This window comes from Triturus cristatus, chromosome 6, assembly GCF_964204655.1.
Source record: "Triturus cristatus chromosome 6, aTriCri1.1, whole genome shotgun sequence".
NCBI classification, from domain to species: domain Eukaryota; kingdom Metazoa; phylum Chordata; class Amphibia; order Caudata; family Salamandridae; genus Triturus; species Triturus cristatus.
In genome coordinates this window covers 1,474,166,292-1,474,189,731 of record NC_140589.1, presented here as the reverse complement: position 1 = coordinate 1,474,189,731, position 23,440 = coordinate 1,474,166,292, and the positions used below count along the sequence as shown (strand labels likewise).

Genomic DNA, 23,440 nt, shown 5'->3' with positions numbered 1-23,440 from the left:
GAGGGCACTGGAAAACCCCGGCAGCGCCCCAAGGCCATTCTCGCGGCAGGCTAGGCGCTGTGGCAATCTAACACATCACAGCATTCACTGGGGGAAGCCAGGATATGAAAGCAGGTCTCCCGGTGACGCACCTGGTACATTATCCAGTAATACCCTTTCCCCAAATCAGTCATAGTCAAGCAACTGTCCAGTGCCGAACACAGAAGCAACTGTATACAAAGGGCAGGCTAACAATGGTATTTACTCTATAAAGTGGAGACGCATGAGGAACAGTAGTGAAAGCGGTGTGTACACAAGGTAAGGCCTCGTGGGATAGCACCCCGGCTTCGGACATCACTACTACTCATAGTGCTAATGGTAAAAAATAGCCATTTACACCGCTTGTACAAACTGGACTGCGTTTTGTCATTTAAATATCCACATGACGCTGTTGTTTTCAAAAGACATTCTTGAACCTGAGTGGCTAACTGGTCTACGTAGCGCCTAACTGCCTAAGATTCTAAGCGCATGAAACCAACGATAGGGGCTCCTAAATATACAGTCTTGTCCCACTGTATATGGGGAACATTCGAGCAAAAAAAAAAAATCGCTACTGAGAGGAGTTTCTTGGATGAAAGACATATTCGCCACTGGGGAAATAGATACATCCAGGGGACATTCAGAGAAGCGCTAACTACAACTGCCGCTACGGATCCGTGTGACAAATGAAAGTCGGGAATGCATGCGTGAGGTCTCTGTGAGAGGCTTTTCACACTAGATTTACTGTGCGCACTACACATGGGAACGTGCATTTCCTACTACACACTAATTATAATGGTTACCTACTCACAATATTGTACCACCCAACCCTGACCTCGCTCAGCCCTCCCCCCCCAAAAAAACGAGGACTTGCCATAGACCTGAGGCCCATTTCTCCGCAAGTGTTCATTCACACGTCTGGAACCTCAGACGGGGACATTTAAAAAACACACAGGGCATTTAAAAAAACAGAGATCGCGCGCAAAAAAAAGTAAACTTGACAATTCGAGATGCTCTGGTTGTTCAGTGCCTCGGGAAAGCAGGCCAGCAGCTGCCGAGGGAGCGCCCCACCGCTGCTTCAGCCCCACACTCTGCTGTTTACTTTTGAAGTTCATTAAAGAAACCCCTCACTGTGCCCAGAGCGAAGTGGATGTCCGAGGTTCACTTAGAGCTTACTCTAGGACCAGGGTTATCACAACAAGGAAGAGAGCCCAGGAGGGGGGCAGTGCCAGCGCCAGCGATGCCTCTTTGTACATGCGTTTTATCATCAGAGAACAAACACTGCTCGTGCAACATCTGCTTGGGAGAAAGACATCCAAACGCCAGGATGATGCTATAAGTGTAAGCACTTTAGACGCATCTTTTAAAGTGGCACCATGCCAGAGACCCTGCACACCGTGACAGCACAGAAGATAGTGCCAGCGCCTCGTGGCTTCGTTCTACTGTGCTGGGACTTATTTTACCTCCATACGGAGAAGGAACGGACTAGCAATACCCCACCCAGCCCGCTCATTGATTAATACAAACACTGGCAGAAAGCAGCCGGTTTACCGTATTAGAGGCAGAGATGTGGGAGCAGCTCCTGGGCGGCCGTCGCCAGCCCCACCAGGCACGGCGTGTGTCAAGCGGGGATCAGCCAGCCCTGTGTCGCCCCCATGCCCTCGGCTCTGGCCGTGCGAGTCCTCGTCGCCTTCCCTCCGGACGGTCCTGGTGGGTAAATCCAAGTCACAGGGGCAGTCTGAGCTGGGGAGTAGCGAGCTCCGTGTGCCGTGGCTGCTGAAAGCTGAGCTTGCAAAACTTTGCTAGAGCCCGCCTCTGTCTCCGTCAGTAACCAGCCCACACACGCATGACGGCTCCAGCGACCTGCAAGAGGCAAACACGGCAGGCTTGAAAAACAAGCTTTCGCCATGACGTTTTTCGTGCGTACACTTTTCTCTTTTAGAGCCGTCCTAGTTGGACTGGCTCGCCTGACTTCCTTTTGTGCTAAAAGGTTTCTTATCTTTATGGGGCCATGTGTTTGGCCCCATAAAGATAACAAACCTTTTACGCCAGCAGCAAGTCAGGGCAGCCAGTCCAACTGGACGGCTCTAAAAGAGAAAAGTGTACGTCACTGGAAGCTCTTTTCCAAAGGCTGGCCACCGTTGACCATAAACGGTGACGCCAGCCAATGGAAAAGAGGGGTGGGGCTTAAACCCCGCTAGTGTAAGCTACCCTAAATCATTAAATCTCGCAAGCGAGACTGCGCATGTCTGCGCAGTTTATGCCAGGCGAGACCTAAAAATGGCTCACTCTGCTGCTTAGAAACAAACATCTAAAGTCTTTTCCCAAATCCTTGTTTCTTTGATTCAGGCAATAGATGCAACCTATTGAAACCAGTTACCATTGTCAAAGGTCACGCCCACATCTCTATTTACCCCTCTTGCTGCGAGTGCTGCATTTCCCCAACAGCACCAATCACAAATCCGTGGGGTCCTCTGCCCCTCAAAGACCACCGAGGCAGCACATCAGTAAGTTCAGAGTTGCTACAATGTGCGAATGGAGCCGCTTTTTTAACCTCGTAGAAGGGGTGGAAATTGAGAATTTAGCTTCTAGTTTCCCTGAAGATTTTCTCCAGTATGTAAAAGAAAAAAAAAATCTTGGGTCGAAGATTAGATATTGGATGCATTTGTTCTTAATGAGATTGTTGGGCTTCAGGCGCCCTCCAGTGGAAATGTTCGGCAAATCTCTTCTGCTCCCCGTGCAGCAAACCCCACGCAACATGTTTGCCTGACTTTCACTTCACTAGTCGTCACCAGAATGTCTTCTGTTATCCGCACGATTAGGGTTAGGTTATGACTGTGATACGTGATTTTAATATGAATTATATATTTGTTATATGTGTTGGAATTGCATAGTAGTGTTTATATGATTGGTAATGCCTTTATAATAATGTGCATTACTGGAAAGTATCCTTGGTTAACTTCCCACCTCGGTTTACCTTGAAAAAAACACCTGTGTTGGAAGTACTTGGTGGTGATTAAATCACCTATGTTGCAGCATTTTGCTGTTTTTCAAATCGGTTTTCTTCAGACAAACCTACATTTTGTCTATTGGGAACTGCTTTGGCTGTCTTCTCGAGCCCATGTCATCAGCAACAAATATATGCACAGATGAGCTTTGGGTCAGTCTCCTTCAGTCATTGGGTCATTTGGGTCAGCCTCCCTTCAACGAGGGCTTGAAGTGCGGGCGTTTCACGTTTTGAACCAGGTGAGAAGGGTATTTTAGTCTGACCATCAACTATTGCCTATTAAGTGTACACCCACCTTCCTATAGAGCGCTCCAATTGCGGTGCATGGGCAGTGAAGCAAAGCATCCTATCAATGTAATGGAGGTGCATTTGTGCTCCTGCTGAGGCTGAACTAAAGGTGATTTCGCGCCCAAATAGGTTTTCCTAAATTTGATTTGTGCTCCTAAAATCGTATCCAGAGTCCGTCTGGGGCCAAGGATGATTTTGCACTTTTATCTGCTTTTGTACTTAAATATGATGACACACTGCTGTTCCTTTTCTCCCAAAAGAGATTTTGCAACTAGAAGTTGACACCTAAAAGGAATTTTTGCTTCTTTAAACTTTTCAAGCCTTTTGTGTTACGCAAGGGTGATTTTACAGGTCAATGTGCTGTCAACAAAATGTGTCCTATTAATGCAGTCTTTTCTCCCTAAGGTGACTGCTTACTATCCAATGAAGTGATTTTTCACCTGAATATGATGCCATACTCCTGCTGACTTTGCACCACGGAAGATTTTGCACCCATGTGTGTGCATGTAATTGTGATTTATTGTTTTTTTGCTCATAAAGGCGTTTTCCATCTAGTTAGTGTCTCTGCTCTGCAACTTGGAACCTGTGGTGATTCCACACCTACATAAATTTAAGATGTTTTTTCACCTAAATGTGTATTTGCACCTAAGTGTTTTCACGTCCCTTATTATGTACCAAGGGTTAGTTTGTATATAAATGTGGGTTTTTTTCTCATACATCAGATGCCACAGCAGTGCTTACTTTGCACCAACAGTAATTTTCCTCCTAAATGTGATCTATTTTGCCAACAAATTCTGATGCTGCAGTAAGGGTAACTTTTCACACATCAGTATCCTGTCAACCAGATATGTCATAGGGAAGCTTTCCTTCTACATCCAATGTGACATGCAACTATCACATTTTCTTTTTGTACAACATTACTTTGCACTGGGATACTATGTGTCTGATGACTTTGCATCAAGAGAGATTTTGCACCTAAATGTGATTTTACACCTAAATGTGATTTTACACCTAAATGTGATTTAGCACCTAAATGTGATTTTTTTCACCTTAATGTACTTTTTTCTGCTAAATGTTATTTGTGCTCTCTCACACGCTCATCAATGTTGTCCCATGGATGATTTTAGCACTGAAATGTGATTTTTGCACTGAAATGGGATTTTATTTTGTTGTTGCTTTACCAAAATAGGATTTTGAGCTTAAATGGGCTACCACATTCTTGCTTACTTTGCACCACGGGTGACTTTGCAACCTAAAAGTGATTTTTTACATCCAGATTTGTTCTCCTAAACTTTTCCAAACTTCTATTGATGGCACACCAAGGGTGACTTTGCACTTCAGTGTTCTGGCGACTAAATATAAGGATATACTAGTCCATTACTTTTGCCTCCAGTGATGCCGTACTACCAAATTGTCTTTGTCCTTAGTGAAATCACACAGCTGCCTATTGAGGTTGTCACATTTTGAATCTGCTCCTCAAGGGAATAGCCCAAATATTTTACATGTGACCTTTTCTATGGCCACCAAACGTAAAACAAAGAGCATCATATCATGTTTCAGGACACAAGTGACCGCATCCCAAATGTGGCTTATCCAAAGATATCCTCAAATAGCTCAAAGAAAGAGCCAAGCAACTAAGCTACAGATCTTTATCTGTGAAAAAAGCATAGATTTATCATAGGTTTCATTAAAAACGACTTGCCCTGCTGCATGTATGCACTATGCTTTTTGTTCTTACTCTCAAAGAACACACCCCGTAAGGAGGAAAAAAAACTTTCTTCAGCTTACTATTACCAGGAATGTTAGCCACCCTCACCCATGCTAAAATGGAAACAGAACTGTAAAAATCTGGCGACCTCAAATACGTTGGCAGCAAGCACTGGCAAAGCCAACTGGACTCTCTAATTCTCTAACAAATGCAAGCATAGGTATGCACAAGTGCGCACACACACACTGTTGCAATGTCTTTCAACTAAGTGTTTTTCTGGGCCTCATATTTCTCTGCCTTGTTTGTTTCCTCCCTAACTGCATTGCTGAAGTTTTTATTTTCTGAATTTGCTCATGCCACACAGCACCACAAGCGTGGGGATTAAAAATGGGGCATATACATAAAAGGTACAAAAAACTAAATTTCACAGAGAGACAGCACAAATAGTCTGCACATTTGTGCATCCCTGTGTTTATATGTCAGCACATTCATGCCATGCTTTTTTTCTTTGCCATACTACAGTGTGACTGTTTGGCGCACTGGAACATGGGCCAGGTCAATTTACTCATTACATTGTTGCTGAATCAAGAAATAAAAATTGCTATTCTTTAGTTGCCAAGTTGGGATTCTGTAGGATTTACATTGTATTGCTACTAGAAGGAATTGCCTATGATCCCCACACCTCCATAAAGATGCATAGGAAGTCACAAATAACATCAACCCTTTTCTCAAATAGTCCGTTCACGTTCATAGAAAACTTGCTTAATCGATAGAAAGAAACATGTAGTTTGTGTAATACAAATACTCTGAATGCTCTCTTATAAGAATCGTATTCTCTTTATTACAGATATCAACGAATGCGAGTCTGGTGCAGAGGAGTGTGATGAAAATGCAGAATGCCACAATGAGATCGGCACATACTCTTGCCTTTGTAGGGAGGGCTATGAAGACCCTTCCGCTGACCCATTGGGAGCAGCATGTGTGCGCAGCCAGCCAGCAGGTGCATTTCAATACTTTTCATCTCTCAGCATGAGACTTGCTCCAGTCACTGTAGTTCATATCGTATTCATTTTCATACCCAGTTCGTTGATGTGAACCTCACTCCGCACATCAACCTTGACCCTACCAACTACTCCTCTTCTGTACCTCATCTTTTTTCCAATCCTTTTGTACAGAGATCCTTTAAACCTCCTTCAAATTGGTAGATTTGTTCCATATTTCTAGTGACATTGACATATGTGGTCATGCCACTCTCCGGTAGATATCTCATCGAAAGAATTGCCATGATTGTGGAGTCCGTATCACTTCCTGAATCCGTCATGTTGCAGGAACCCCTAACCGCCAACTTGAATCTGCCATGTTATATATGGTAAGTCTGCGTGCATCACAAGTAGGCATTTTTGTGGGAGACCATGCAGTGGTTGGCCAATAGCCCCCAATGGGCAATGTGCATTGCGTGAGAATTGGTTGTTGAGGGTAGCAAACATGACTGCGCAACATTTGCAGAGAATTTGTGAAGTTCAAACTCTGAAAAGTTTATGGGGCAAGCGCCCATAGAATGCTCCTATTTATGCCCCATCCTTCACCTAGCCTGACTATGTAGGCGCAGAAGATGAAAGCCAAAGTAGGTTTGCTCCTACCTGTCAGCACTTAGACAATGTAAGGTGCAGGGACGAACAGTTAAAGAATGGGTGGCCACTCTCACAACCCGGGACGCAACAAATCAATGTAGCGGAACGGAGCAAATGTGAAATGGGACTCAGCGCGATATGCTTCGGCCCTTTACCACATACAGCACTAAAAGTGTATGTTTGAGTGGACTGTTAAATTGTGATTACTGTACAAAGACTTATTGGCACAGAAATCGCAATTATAAGTGGTGCAGTGCTTATAGCACCTGGTAATTAGAGCATACGATTAAGGCCACACCTGTCGTTAAGTTTCAGCAGGTCAAACCGAATAGTATTTAAAGAGTAAAAAAGAGCAAGAAAATTCAGAGGCAGCATCAGAACCCTTTTCAGAAGGCCATGGGGAAAGCAGGAGTTATTCGGGCCCGCTTTGGGTTTTTGTGTCCTTTTACTCTTTCTGTCCTGTGGCCTGATCTACTATGGATACTGAGTAACTGGGTCAAGTATTACTACTTCCGCTCTTGAGTGGTAGCGCATGTGAAGCAGTCCAAGGATTTTCAGGGAGACGTAGGCACAAGGTATGCGAGGGTTCACAGCTCAAAATACCCACAGTGACCCTAATAATAAGACTGTCCAGTTCAATACTTAATTTTTGGTAAGAAAAGCAGTATTACCCACGCAAAGTATAATAAAGAACACTAAACAAACCCTACAAGTCTCTCAGGGCTAGCACACTGGCATTGGCAATGTCCACCCACGTTAATAAATATGTCCCTGATGGTTCTCTGGAGCTCACCCCACTGATGCTGCTTGCACTAGTGATGGTCAACCAAGTTTGGCCCTGAAAGCTCTGCTCACACTGCTGCTTCTCCGCTAGCTTGTCCACGTCTCAGAACAGCCTGCATGCCCAGCCCCAGTCTTACTCAAACGCCACCTGATGAAGTGACCTGGAGACAGGGCACATCTTCCTGTGCTCCAGCAATCGGCGATGATTTCTAGGTGCATCAGGTGCCTTCTCCTGTATGGTTCCTGCCGGAAAGGTGATCGGGCGGCAACAGTGCTGCAGGACTGCATCCTTCTCTATTGCTAGTCCCTCTGCAGTCTTCTGGACTCACCCAACATGGATCGTTACACCAGCGGTCCTTGTAACCGACTCCTAACATATGGGGTCATGGGCGATATCCCCAGTGAGATAGGTTGTGCCAGGTGACAGACTGCAACTTGATAGCACTCTGGAATGGGGGTTACTGACTTTCACTAGAAGGTGAACAGCTCTCTTATGACAGCAGTCCTTACTGGACCGGGTGCCTCACACACTGCTTAATGGGATCCATTCACCAGGATCCCCACTGGACCTTGTTCGCTCCTCTTCCTCACAAGACGCAGTGGTCTTGGCATCTCCCTGGGAGGGGATGGGGGGTGCAAAAGTAGGTTAAAAAGACGACTTACCAGCAACGTCCATGGCTCCGGAGCTCCTCTTTGCCAAAAGGCCACAGGAACTGGATGCTGCAACTCCCTCCAATCAGGGCTGCTCTCACAGCATGAGAGCAGCACCCTGATTGGAGGGAGCAGACTCACTAAGCGCCCCACAGTGCTGTGGAGGCCTGCACTTGCTCTAACCCAGCTATCTTAAGAAAGCTGGGTTAGAACTGTTTAAAGTGCGCATGTGTGGCTGGCCGTCGCAAGACGGCCGGCCAAAAAGACATGCGCACTATAAACAGTGCCCGCCAGCCCACCCTCCTCCCTGCTGAGTGACATGCTGCTGTCACTCAGCTGTGGCACCACCCCCTTCCTGACGCTCTGTACAGGATGGGGGAATTACCTTTTTATTTTTCATCTCTAGGCCTTTGGGAGAATTTAAGTGGGGCAACGCTCCTCTGCTCCAATGAAGAAACCGCCGTTGGGGGCTGATGCTCCAGGCACAGAGCAAGCACTGGACGATGGCCCCCCACCCAACTGGGAGACTGGCAGACCTTGGTAGCCATTCCTGGTTTCAGTAGTTTAAAGTCTTGGCGATCTTTCCCCTGATGAACAGTGCTGTTGAAAAACATGTAGTCCAAATGCAGACACCGATGTGATTTCATGTCTTGTCCTTTGAAATTCGGATTGAGGGTGTTGACTCCTTTGAAGTGCCCTCTCCTCTGCCCTGTCCGTTGTCAAAGGGACAGCTTGTCACAGCAGGAGTGTCTCCATTTCTGATTGACCCACAACACAGGCCAAGGGAGTTAATGAGGATCACTCCTGTGGCTGTCAGTCCTCACTGAAATATACCTCAAAAAGGTTTGAAGGCCCAAGCCATCCCCTTTCCTACAGTGCCAACCTTTATAGGCCCACCATCTCCCCGACAATGTGCCCAGGCTCCCTGACGAGTAACTTCCTTGAATTGGAGACCTTTGATGAGCACAGTGAATGTTTTGTTCACCTTCTCCAGTGTGTTCCCACCCAAAGCCCCATGAATGTCAGCAGTCCACATCTCCTGTCTCAGGGTTACCATCCTAATCTCCACTAGCCTTTCCAGGAGCTGACCTTCCAAAATGGAGCCCACAAACCATGTTATGTACCATACACAGGCTCACATACATCCCAGCACACACATGCAAGTCTCATGCACTATCTGACGCTACACACAATCGCCATGTAGGCCAAGGCTGAGTTAAGTACACAGCACAACACCACCTGGCTCTTGACACTTAACTCCAGGTAAGTGCAGTAGCACTCTTTCACTATGAAGGGAGCACTTTATGTGCCCCTCCCAGTCTAAGAAGATTGCATTAACATTAGGCAGGCCTAGGCCTTGGTGCACGTGCATGATCCGTGTTCAACCAAGACCAAAAATCAGTACTGGAGATCAGATATTCATGCAGCTGTGCCACACAGAGCAGAGGTGCATGTCCGTCCCATGCAGTGAACATTTCTGTCTCAACAGGGAGGTTTGACCTTCTATAAGTTGATAAATTGTGTAAGAGTGACCCCAGTTATTTACATTGCTTAAACTGTAGAAATGAAATTCTAATTTCCCAATTTGATAATAGGCAGAATAGCAGCATTCTGTTCATTCTATTGCAGGATATAAGTATATCAGCACTGTTAGACCTGGCACCATTGGCATCGGTTTCCCCTGTATTTTTGCCTTCTGCCTCCTGTGGTTTTGCTGTGGGTTGGACTTATTTTTGCTGGTCTAGATGCTTTGGGCACCTTGCCATTGCTGTTCAGTGCCAAAGTTAAAGTGCTCCCTTTGTAAATTGTTGTTATTAATTGGTGATTCCATGATTGGCATATTTGATTTACTAATCAGTCCCTAGTACAGTGCACTGTGTGTGCCCAGGGCCTGTAAATCAAATGCTGCTAGTGGGCTGCAGCACTGATTGTGCCATCCACATTAGCAACCTGTAAATGTAAATCCGGTCTGCCATTGCAGAGCCTGTGTGCAGTCTGGTACTGCCATGTCGACCTGGCAGGTGCACCCACTTGCCAGGCCCTAACCTTCCCTTTTCTGACATGTTAGTCACCCCTAAGGTAGGCGCAAGGTACCCCTGTGGGCGGGGTGCAATGTATGTAAAAGGTAGGACATACCCTGATGTGTGTGACATGTCCTGATTGTGAATTTCGTTTTTCACTATTGCAAGGCTACCTGTTCCTACAGGATAGAATGGGGAGTTTGCTTATAACATCTAATAAACATAACTACCCCTGGGAACAAGGTAGGAAAATAAAGTTTAGTATGCCTGAACTCAGATTGTCAAAATGCATCTTTTAGTGAGGGTGATTTTTACATTTTATGTTTGAAAATACCACTTTTAGAAAGTAGGTACTTTCTTGCTTAGCCATCCAGTGTGCTTCTGCCAGGAAGTGTATGGACTGGTTGGCTTTAGTGTTACAGGGGCTGGGGAGGTGCAGTGGCTCCAGAGAGTCTGGATGAGTTATATCTTGGCTGAATAGACCTGGGCTACATTAAGAGTAGGGATTAGGAGATTTCCTTTCACCTGAATGGGCCTGGTCTGCCTTCCACAATGCTGTCTCCACCTCCTGCCAGGAAGCTGCACCAGTGAGGAAAGAACTGGTTTTGGCTAGGCACAGAGGACAAAAGTTTTTACTGTATGAAAAGAAGGGCCCAGATCCCAGACTTTTAGATCACTTTTGGGAAATCAAGAGGAACCTTTGCCAAGGAGAAGAGCTGGAGAAACTGAGGAGGAATACTGCCCCTGTGCTGTTTGCTGTCTTGGGTTGGCCTGCAGTGGCTACTTTCTGCAAAGGAAAGGGAAAAGGACTTTGCTATTTGCTGTGTCCCTTGCTTGAGGAAGATCTCCAAGGGCTTGCTTGAAACTGAGCTTGCCTCCTTTTTTGAAGTCTCGGGGACACAAAAACTTCACCACCAGCTCCCCTCAACTTCCTTGCTGGGAGTTCTGACCTGCTAAGTTGGGCCTGCTGTTGTTTTGGACTTCTGGAGGCTGTTTCCCGCTGGGAGATAGAAAAGTAACGCAACTTCAAGATGTGCAACGTATCCGCACCTGTTTCCGACACATCGCCGAAGAAATTGTCGCAGTGCCTGCCCGCGGCTCGAGAAATCGCTGCACGCCACATCGAGTGCACCGGCCTCCGAAGTCCAAGACCACCGTGCCTATTCCGACGCAAGCCCTGCTGTGCGGCTGCAAGAATCCACGCATCGTCACATCGCGGCGCCAAGTCTGTCGCATCATTGAAGGACGCAGTAAGAAACAGACGCATCACCGCCACACAACCGACGCATCACCTCCACTGTGCTGCAGTAAGGAACAGACTCATCACCTCCCACGGAGCAGGAAACAGACGCATCACCTTCCCTGAGTGTAAGGAACCAACGCATCACCTTTCCTGTGGCCCTTTTTCCTTTGTGCATGATACATCCAAGGTACTTTGTGTGTAACGTGTTGCATCTGCAATTTGCTTTGAACTGAACTATTTCTACCATCTGACAGTCTTAATTTTATTACTGTATTGTGGATTTGTCGTTTGGTCTTGTTTTGGTTTAGATAAAGATTACTTATTTTTCTAAACTGGTGTGGTGTCCATTTGTAGTGTCTTCACTGTGTAACTGTATGTGTTCACAAATGCGTTACACACCGCCTCTGAGATAAGCATGTCTGCTCGTGCCAAGCTGCCAAGGGGGTGAGCCGGGGTTATTTTAGAAGTGTATCCCCCTTACCCTGACTAGGAAGAAGGGTCCCTACTTGGACAAAGTTACCTACCTCTGCCAACTAGACACCCATTTCCAACAAGCACTAATCTTGAATATAGCTTCAAATTGATTTGGGGTTTAAATTATTTATGTACAATTCAATGCACATGAAATACATTATTATTGTATAATGGCATTTGTAAAGTGTCTCATTATGCAGGTTAGGCCCTCAATCATTTTTGGTTGGTGAGTAAGAGGGTACTCAGTTTTTTATTATCATTTCATTAGAGGGCGGGTTTATTCTTCCATCTGTGAGTGAAGAGTTTTGGTGCTATGGATGAGAGCTCAAGGGTCCTCCAGTCATGTTGCACAAACCATTAGCTATGCTTTTGCATGGTGTGAAGTGGGGGTAAGAGGTAGTAGCATTTTGCGTATACCTAACATGTTTGCATGAGTGGATAATCAGTTTATTGTGAGGATTGAAGGGGTGTACAAGTGCAGAGCACCTATGCAGAAGACTTTGGTGAGTGTTCCTTGATGTTAGAGGAGTGTTCTAAATGTGCCGTGGTGAACTTGTGGCTGCACTGTAGCTTGGGTTCAATTGTGATAAATTTTAGACAATGGTCTTATAGCTATGTATAGCTCTGTATGCATTAGAAGGCTGGATGGATACATAGAGTTGAGTATCACCCACCTCTAAAAGTAAACAATGTATACATTCGGTAACAGGCGGGTCTTCACGCCTTCCAGAATCCCAGGTGACCTGAATGCCGCAATTTCAGGTTCGGGCCAACCGTGATGGAGCATGGACAGGATACAGGGACCAGATTAGCCCTGCTGAAAAAATGTCCTAAAGTCTAGAGCAAAGAATTCCATTCATGGTGGAGGAGGCCTTGAGGAGCAGGGTAAACATCATGGATGGTAGTCGCTGTAGTGCTAAGAGCAATCAGGGTGTCATGGACGGTCATCGCTGTATGGCAAAGATCATGTCACGCATTGCGTACAGTCGTTGGAGACTCATGCTGGTAGGTACCACATGCTGTTGATGTAGTGTGAATGTTCAGATCTCGCATTGCTGGTTGCTGTAGCGTGAAGAGTCTGGTTCACCAAAGCTTCATGTTCGCGGGCGACAAGATCTTGGCACGAACGGGCCCGGTCACGAAGAGTCCAAAACTTCAGGATTTCTTCATGGAGGAGCTCAATTGATGCCACGCCAAGGGTCCAGGGCCTGGGGGCACCTCTTGGAGACTAGGAACTCACTCCATTAGAGGCCAGCAGGCTCAGACAAGTCCAGTTTCAGGTCCAGTGCAGCTGGTCAGCTGGACAGTTGCAGAGACCTCTGAAGCGTTTTCTATCCCTGTAGCTCAGAACAGATCAGCCAACTGACCCTTGGAGTTACTGCAGCCTGGGATGAAGGGTGCAGGTCCATTCTACCTTATCAAATAGCAGGACAGTCCTTTGGCAGCTGGGTAGTCCTTCGGTAGTAGCTGCATGCCCAGGAGTCAAATGAAGAATGGGTCTGAGTGTCCTATTTTTGTACTTGATGTCCCCTTTTTTAGTGAAAGAAACTTCTGTAGTTTTCCTCCTAAAGAAGTGTCTGGCATTTCTTGCATCCGTGCTCTGGTGTCTATGGGCCCGATTCACAGAACTAACTTAAGACAAAATCCTAAACTTACTACCATTTTGGTATTCACAGAAGGCACTTACTCATTTTGGTATTCACAGAAGTTAGGACTCCTAACTTTACTACTCCTGAACTGAGAAAAATCCTATCTTTACGACTTTAGGTATTCACAGAAGGCATTTAGGAGTCCTAAAGTTAGGAGTCCTACGTTTACTACTACTAAATTGAGAAAAATCCTAATATTAAGACTTTCGGTATTCACAGAAGGCATTTAGGAGTCCTAAAGTTAGGAGTCCTAACTATACTACTGCAAAACGGAGAAAAATCCTAATTTTAAGACTTTCGGTATTCACAGAAGGCATTTAGGAGTTCTAAAGTTAGGACTCCTAACTTTACTACTACTAAATTGAGAAAAATCCTAATTTTGAGACTTTCGGTATTCACAGAAGGCATTTAGGAGTCCTAAAGTTAGGAGTCCTAACTATACTACTACTAAACTGCAAAAAATCTTAATTTTAAGACTTTCGGTAGTCACAGAAGGCATTTAGGAGTCCTAAAGTTAGGACTCCTAACTTCTGTGAATACCAAAATGAGTAAGTGCCTTCTGTGAATACGAAAATGGTAGTAAGTTTAGGATTTTGTCTTAAGTTAGTTCTGTGAATCGGGCCCAATGATTCTGCAGGCACAATAGGCTAGTATGAAGTCCTTTGTGTGTGAGTGGAAGCAGTGTCTTTGAAGTTAGTGTTACAGGTGAGAGCCCCACCCTTCATTCATCACATCAGGATGCTCCATCTGCCAACACCCAGACCCTCAATTTAGTGGCTATCTGGGAGAAATATACAAAGGCCAACTACACTTTGTCATGTGACCAAGGACACATGCCATAAATGGATAAGACCAGAAAATGCCAAATTTCAAAAAGTGGGATTTTCAGAATTGCGACTTAAATACTGACTTCACCATTAAAGAGGGTTTTTAATTACAATTCATCAGACACCAAGCATGACATTTCTATCTGCTCTCCATACCAAGATATCACTTAACAAATGTTATAAGGTAACCCAATGTTGCCCTATGAGAGAAGTAGGCCTCACAGTAGTGAAAAACATTTGTGCCTGCTTTTCACTGCCAGGTCATGCAAAACCTACAAATACATATCCTACTTGTTTAATAAAATGCATTCTGCCCTATGGACTGTTTAGTGCCTACCCTAGGGTTGAGTTATTTGTATTATAAAGGGAATTTTAGACTTGGGAAAAGGTTTATTTGGCCAAGTCAAATTGGCAGTTTAAAATGGTCTACAGAAGTAATGGCAGTCCTGAGACATGTTTTAACAGGCTAGTAAGTGGATGGCACAATAAGTGCTGCAGGCCCACCAGTAGCATTTATTTACTAGCCCTCAAGATATTGCGTACCACCTTACTAGGGACTTATAAGTAAGTTAAATTTTCCAGTAAGCTGAAAGCCAATGTTAACATGTTTAAGGGAGTGAGCACATGCATTTTAGCACTGGTTAGTAGGGGGTAAAGTGCAAAGAGTACTAAAAGCCAACACAACTGGCTCAGAAAACAGGAAGGGTGAAGGCAAAATGTTTGAGGGTGACTGCAGAGATAGCCAAGTCCAACCCCCCCCCCCCGCCCCCCAAACCACTTAAAAGCCAGGGTAGACTTATCAATACCTGGATTAGCTTCCCTGCTTAGGCGATAGAACCTGGACACAGGCCCTCTACTGCAGATGACCTTTCCTGTTCTATGCAACTCTGAACACAAGTGGATCCCTCTGTTCATACTCCTGAGCCACTGAAATGATCCATGGGGAACCCTTCTCCACACCTGTGGACCCCATCTGTGAAGCCTCTAACCGTAACTTGCTCACAGAGGCATCCCAGTAGCCAGATAGTTTCACCATGGCCAACAAAGTAGTGTGGTCCATTCAACCCTTTGAATCGGACTTCTGTCCCCACAAAAGGAAAATTCTGCACATAAAAACAGCAATCAACAGAGGTCACTGACAGCGGTCAGTGTCAAGAGCCAGGCCAACCAGGGTTCTCTGACATCCAAGGTTCCTCAAAGTAGGGGAGAAACAGCCCTGGGTGTTAGACACCCTTCTTGCACTCTCTTTCCCACCAGTCCAGGGGTAGTGCAAAGTGAAGATGAGTACAAAGTAGTAGCATTTTGTGTTTACCTAATGTGTTGGTATGAGTGGATAATCAGTTTGTTTTGATTGTAAGGGTGTAGGAGTGCAGTGTAGGGTCTAAACATGGGTCAGGGTTGATACTTTCCTCCCCCTGACCCTCCACATGGGCCTCTGTACCCTCCATTTGGGAGTGGTAGCCCTCCCCAGCCTCATTGATCTTCCAGGCTGTTCTGGATGGCCATCCCTCCCATCTTTTTCTCTACCGGTGGCAACTCAATCCCCACAATGCAATCAGTGGGCATCTGGGGACTAACTATGACCCTCCTCTGGCTCACCTCCTGCCCCATTCTAGGGATACCAGAGACATGAAGTGGAAAAAAGCCTGCAGTTGGGCCGGAGTTTCCCTACATACCGGTCTGTTGTTCTAATCTGAGGGAGAAACAGCTTTTTCACTACCATGGTCTGGCTGGCACCGGTATCCCTCAGAGCAGTGGCAGAATGTGAACTGGTGGGAGTGATGACTTCCACCGTCCGGAGTCATCAGCTAACTCTGTCTCCCTCCCAACTTAGGGCATGTTCTAAAATCTGCCTCTGGGGACTACTTATCTATAAGACCAGACTGGCCAGCCCTTAGACCACCCACTGGTAGAGTTCCTACCAGTGGATGGTTTCTTATTACAGAGTCCCCCTTCTTGTATCCTAACTCAGAAAAATCAAAGTACCGGGGCTGGAAATGTGACACTCTGGGCCACTGCCCACCAGAACTTCCTCACTGTTTCTCATAAGGGGCATAGGAACCCTTTCCCCCCACCTTATTTTGGTACTTGCCTATGTTTCCTTGACCTCCCCCTTACTCTGCTGGGGGAACCTGAACCACCCTTCGTGCGGACACTCCCAGGTACCTTCTTAGACTCCCTGGTACTAATCCAGAGATCTAAATCCTTAGCAAGCTCCCCGGAATAAGTGAGTTTACTGTCAACCAGGTGTTAGCTCTGGCAAACAATTGTTTAACATGTGCTCTCTTGCAAGCAAATTATACAGTACCCTGTGATCATTCAGATCATTGACCTTCACCCAAATATCCAGTGTAGTCCACTAAATCCTCCCAAGACTGTTGGGGCAACCTCTGGCTGTCCCTATACTTCTGCCTACACTTCTCCAGGATAAGCCCATACTTTTTGATAGGGGTATCCTTCATAGTTTGGTACCTCATACTGTTCCTCTTTCCTAGAGGCTGCAGATAATCTCTCCCCTCACTCGGTATGTGCCTCCAGAGACTGCCCCAATACTCTTCAGGGACCCTGTACAATTCCAGGGCAGCCTCATATGCTTCGAATCACTATATTGCATACCCCACAACAAAGTTAGCCATCCGATCATTGGGAATGTGGACCCTCTTGTCTCCAGATGGCACTGTTATGGGGATACCATTGTTGCTAGACTCTACTTGTTTGGCCCTGATGTCCAGCTCTCTGAGACGTGGCTCATGGGCCATTCTCCTTTCCTCCAGGGCCTACTTCTTTTCTCCAAGGGCCCAGAAAGGCTCCCCCAGGGACAATGTCCTTCCCTCAAGCACCCTCTTTGCAGCAGCCTCCTCCTTGGCTGTTTCCCTCTTAGCATAAACCTCCTCCTTTGCCACCACAAATATTTATTTGGCCAGCTGCTGCTGGAGTTCCTTCTCAGCCCTTCTATCCGACAGCTCCTCAGTGAACAGACCATTAAAAGGCACATTGCTCCCTTCCCTGGCAGGGGTCTTCTCTCCAGGCAGCTGTAGCTCGGCCTGTGCCCTGGTCCTCTACTTGCTCCTTCATAGCCGCCACCTCCTCTGCTGTGTCTGGCAACTGGTGAGCCTCCTCGTCCTTTTAGGGACTCCTTTTTGCTGGTAGCCCCCTCTCCTTGCAGAATCTCCTGATCTCAGTAATAATGTAGCTCTCCAGGTTGCTGAGCTCAAACTCCATACTTGCTGTTAAGGTCATGGGCACAAACTGGCACTGAAAAAAAGGTCGAATCTGGTATTAAATTATTTATTGTGGGATTTTGGCGTTGCACTAATCACTGTATTGCGCTAAAGTACTGCATTCCACAAGTGAGCACCAATGTGAGACATTGGGTTGCTAGTTGAGGGAGATGTGAGCATATCTCAAGCAACAGCCATAATCCTGGTCAGGGGTGAACCACAATAAGTAATTACATTGACCTGTGCTTAATCCTATGGTAGCTTCACACAAGCAGTAGGCTCAACTTAGAGGCAATGTGTAAAGTATTTATGGAGCACACAAACAGTAAAAGAGTGAAAACACAATGCAAAGTACATTTAATTAATTTGACACCAAAATGACAAAAATCCAATCAGTAGAATCAGATACACAATTTCATAAATCAAAGGCATAAACAGCCCCAAAAGCACAATGGACTACTCACTGCTATCTGGTCGTGCAATACCAGGTGAAGGTTACAAGTTCAGGATGACCGTGATGGAGCGTGGGCCAGATGCAGGGACCAGGTTAGTTCTGCTGAAAAAGTTACCTTCTAAATTCAAGACTTCTGTTTGCAGCGGAGGAGGCCACAAGGGTCAGGGAGAGCGGTGTGGATGATTGGCCCTGTAGCATGAAGAGCAGACCATGTGCTGTGGCCTGGCATGGCTGTAGCCCGAAGATCCTGACAGGTGTCTAGGACAGTTGCTGGAAGTTCGTGTAGGAGGTCACCGCGGGCTATCGATGCTGCAGCATGAAGTGCAGATCTCATGTTGTCAGTCTTCACTGGCGGTCACTGTAGCGCGAAGAGTCTGGTTCACCAGAGCACCGCTTTGGCAATCAGCACAGATGGCAATATCTTGGCTCAAACAGGCCTGTTTGTGGTCTCCAACAGCTTAAAATTTCACTATTTCTTCTTCAAGGAGGGGCTCAATCAATAACACACCAAGGGTCTAGGACTTGCGAGGCACCTATTGGGGATCAGCAACTGGCTCCAGAAGGGCTCAGGAAAGTCATGTTGCAGGTCCAATGCAGCAGGTCAGCTGGGAAGTTGCAGGGAGACCTCTGGAGCTTTTGGTGGCACTTTGTCAGAACAGAAGTTCAGCCAGCTGATCCTTGGAGTCACTTCAGCCTAGAAAAAAGGGTGCAGGTCCAGTCTTCCTTCTCAGACAGCAGGACAGGCTTCAATCATATCTGAATTGCAGGTAGAGCTTCCTGGCAGGTGTAGGCACTATTTCATCCAGGAACTGCTGTATCTAAAAGTCATCCTTCAACCTTAAAGTCGGCGTCTGTGGACCCATGTTAGACTGGCTTTGCAATGAACCCACATTGTATTGCCAAAACTGCCTCCTATTTTGACCTTTTGAGAGTGCACAGGCCTCCGCAGGAGTGTTCCACAATCACTCAAGCCCAGTATTTTTGAGGGTTCGCTTCACATGCCTAAACCACGGGAGATCCTGGGCACCTGGCAAACGTGGTACCTCGGCTAAACCCAGCTGGTAGGTACTCAACTCGGTCGTTGCCCGAATCCTCCTCCAAAACAAAATAAGCCTAACACTGGCTCTGTCTAAAACATTATTTTGCCCCAAGTCCAACCTTAGGGGGAGCAGCAGGGTACTAATGGGGAAGCCAGTCAGTTGCAGCAAAAAGCGATTTTTAACTGCAGCTAAGGACCCCTCCCTGTGTCCTCAGAGCTCAACACTATCCAGGGCTGATCCTACTGCCTGATAATTATAGACTTAGAGTGCCGGAGAAATGAGCGAAATTGGGAGCTCTTATTCGTCAGTGTTCTGTTAAAGTAACACCCAAATAATCAAAAGTATGGGCACGCTCCAAGGGGGACCCTCTCAGCAGGGGATTTGAGTGAGTAGAATGGCAAGGGTTAAACCCCATATATTTGGTTTTGACGTTAATATCTAGGCCCCTTAACTTGGGGGATTTTGAAAGGAACGGCATATCGGCAAGCATCCGGGCTGGCAGCCTGATGTTTGCTAGGCGTGGTGCATCAGACTCTCAGTCCACATACGCTGCCAGGTAATTAATGAATAGCGAAAATAAAGGGGGTGGAGGATGCACCCCTGCCTAACCCCTCTGTTTACTGGAAATGGATTTGTCATTTTCCACATAATTTCCCCCATTTGCCCACATCTGACTTGTACAAAGTTCTTATCATTGAGTCTCATGATCATAATCCGTAGATAATAGGGAACCCCTGTATTGGCCAGGATTTGCCACAACTTGGAGTGAGAAATAAGGTTGAACGCTGACCTCAGATCAACAAACACACATAAAGGCGCCGGTCCCCTAGATGAACAATCTTCCAATACAACAACTGAAGTCTGAGCACCTGATCTATTGTGCTGGTGCATTCTCTAAAGCCAGCTTGTAAAGGGGTCAATTTATCCGAGGCAGTCACCCAGTCTTGCAATGTCCTCAGGATGACCCTCACAAAGAATTTTTGGGTGCTACCAATTAAGCTTATTGGCCTATAATTTTATAGATCGCTTGCCTTATTTTCTTGGGTATAAAACTTGTATCTTCCAGTTGACCGCTTGACGGGGCAGATACACCTGCCGTGAATTATCGTCCAGTGGAGCAACCAGTGCAAATATCACTAGGAGCCTGCTCAAGGTCTTCACTCTACTCCATAGAGAAATACAGTTCGGAAAAATGAGCGACCCAATCTGACATTATAATATAATTTTTAACAGTAAAAAATACCTTCAGTTGTGCCAGTGGAGACTATATTCCAAGAGTGCAGGAGTCGCCTCTGTTTGCCACTACTAACAGGCCCTCCCATTTCCTGCGTTCCCACTCTCTTTGCTTCCTTTATAGCTTATTTGTAACCCCCTCTAGTTACTTGAATCAGCAGTCTGTCATGTGATATAAGAGCACTGGTTAGTGCCAACTTTATAAAAGTACTACAGCAACGAAAGATGGGTGGAATGCTGAGTAAATCAAACATTCAACCCCCAGTCAAGAGCTCTGGGTTTAATCCATCATTCTTTTGCTCACTACACCACTCCAGTTTGGACCCAGCCATATGCAAATCAGTCTTGACCCTGCTCAGTCCAGCCCGGACTGCCTAGCCGGGTCCTCACTGGACCGGAAACCAGCATCCTTGGACCCATTTCAGGGTTTACCTCCCTCACCATCCAGGCGAGCACAGGACCCACGTCTGAGCATACCTATCCCACTTGGGGTGAAAAGTGCTACAGCAACAAATGATTGACCAAAGTATCCTATGGAACTTGTAATATGGCAGACAGGATAACTGTCATGTCTGTGACTGAGTATCTCACCCGCTAAGATTGTCATCAGGCCCTTAGATTCAGCCTCTTAATCTCGCTCCTGCAAGTTCCTAATTTTTCAGTTTGTGACTGTTTTTCCATGTTTCTCTTCCAAAGTCTTTCCAGACTGTGCTTTTTCCCCTCTTTGCTTTGAAGATGGTGTTTGGGAAAATAAGCATCTGTGCTCAAAAATAAGTGTCGGTATCCCGGACCAGCACCCACCAGCTTAAATTAAGCACTGGTTGTAGCTGTTTAGTGTGCATATTTCCAAGACCAAACACTGGGAGGTGATGCAATGAAAAGGCTGTTTGATGCAGTTCTTAATCCCAGAAGCCAATTTCATCCATGTTTGCCTCTGCTTAATGATGTCTTCAACAAAAGATATATGCTGTTCCTCTGAAATGAGTCAGATACAGGGAATATAAACCAACCTGACCAGAGTGGTTCAAGGTTGGGAATCCATTTTATTGGATTATAATGCCCTTACACACCTTGTCAGGTGTCATGCTTCATCATCGGGCTGCTCCTCGTCGGGTCGACGGTGCAATACCTGACGAGCTCCCTATAGTAGGGACACTTTAGCGAAGATCTTTTTCCAACAGCTGTTTGGTGAAGTGGGGGTGAGGGACCTGGTGTGTGTAGATGAATGTGTATCTGTGTATTTGAAGTGAATGTAAAATAGGGTTGGGAGTACATGCGACAACAACTTTAATCAAAAGGGTCTCCTACCCTAAGTAAAAACAAGAGATATAAGGCGCCAGGCTGATGTTATGTCTCAGGTTATGGCGCTCTTATAGGTAGTAGGTCAAAATGTTTCTTGCCAAATGAATAATCTGCGGGCGATTCGTCAGGACCAAACAATGGGGTGTACTCTCTACACCTAAAACTAAAATCGTGTTGTGGCTGCGCACTCACATCAACCATGCGACTAGTTTGTCAGATACCTGGTAGTACTGGAACTACCCAGAACTGTGGACTAACCAGGCATCACAGTACCCGGTAGGTTATAAACACGAGGGGTTCCTCATGTGTTTTGTGCCAGTAGCACGTAGTCTGTAGACCTACCCTCTTCTACCGATCTCTACTATAGAGAGCCTGTCGGGTATTGCACCGCCGACTCGACGAGGAGCAGCCCAATGATGAAGCATGACAGGGTGTGTGAGGGCATTGTAATCAATAAAATGGATTCCCAATCCTGAACCACTCTGGTCAGGTTGGTTTATATTCCCTGTATCTCACTCTCATTTCAGAGGAACAGCATACCTCTTTTTTTGAAGACTTTCCTTGGGCCTTTATGCTGGACCTGTCTAAAGGCCCTTTGTCCCCCCTTTGGGTACTTATCTGCTTAATGATGGCCAATAACATGCGGGCTTGCCCCCCCCCCCCACCAAAACAGAATCCAGAAATTCTAACCCTAGCCCTTAACCGTATCCTAACCCTTAGTCAAAACGAACTATAACTTTCACCATTGCCCACCCTCAATACTAACCTTAAACTTTATCATAGCCCAAACACAGCCCCACCTGTCTTCCCAAACACTCCATCTTCAAGGCTGTCTGCGACCTTACTCCTACTGTAATTATAAATAAAAATAAAATTGTTTCCAGTGTTATATGAAAATGTTTCCGTTATTACTCAACGTAAAGAATAATTGTTTTAGTTTTCTTTATAATAATCTTTAGAACTGTTGCTTTGTATTTACTTAATTCCCTGTTCTGCATATCGTTATAGTATAGGTTTGTAGAAGATTTATTACACATGGCCAGGTATCAGAGTGCCCACCTTTTTAGCCTAGGTTCAGCTGCCCTTTTGTGAAACACAGATCCCTCACCGAGAGATGGCACTTTTGTCTTGTGGGCAGGCCCGACAGGCAGTGCTAGTGATGCACACTTCGCCCCCCGTGGGTGAAGAAGTATCAGGTAATGCTTGGTTTGCATTGCCAACTCAGTATCTAGGAGTGGGACGTGCAAATATTAACAGACCTTATGGGTCTTGCCCACTTACATGGCAATCACAGTTGATGGCAGGATGGTGTTTGCACCACGCAAACTGGGTGCAAATTCAAGACTTTGCTGTACCTTTTTGAATGGATCTTGATCTCAAACTGAGACCTAGATGGTCTATTCATTGGCACATCAATGACAGTGAAGCAGATTTTGTCCCACAGTAACAGAGAGGAGTAACATTGGAAATCATGAAGGTCACTTGAAAATCGAAACAATCGGTCAGAAATGAATAATCACCTGAATAGAGCATATGTGAATATGATCCAGACAAGTCAAAAGGCAAATGCCAAAGTCAAGTTATTTAAAGATTAAATAGGCAAATAATAGCAGATTCTGCCCTCCTGAAAGTAAACTCCCCAGTGCTAAGCGACAGAAGCGGCCAGAGACGGGGAATTCCTAAGCAGCCAGTGTCAGCAAATAAAATATCCCAAAAAGATCCAAATACTGGTTCCAATCAGCACAAGAAGAAACGTGCTTGCTTACGAAGCAATCTCTATGAGCAAGGTTGAAAGGAGCGTGAGGGCCTCAAGAACAGAGAAAAAGGCCTACACCGCTGAACGTGGGCTGAAGTCTAACCAGCTACGGTCTGCAGCACACGATTAAATAT

At 45.9% G+C, this 23,440-nt stretch overlaps 1 protein-coding gene across 2 annotated transcripts in view; it reads left to right on the top strand.

Moving 5' to 3' along the window:
• Positions 1–23,440, top strand: part of LOC146821564 (uncharacterized) — a 138,820-nt gene that overhangs the window by 104,656 nt on the left and 10,724 nt on the right. For both annotated transcript variants that reach the window (XM_085612568.1, XM_085612567.1), the window contains exon 8: positions 5,869–6,021. In XM_085612568.1, coding sequence (XP_085468694.1) covers positions 5,869–6,021 — 153 coding nt within the window. The remainder of the gene's footprint in view (positions 1–5,868; positions 6,022–23,440) is intronic.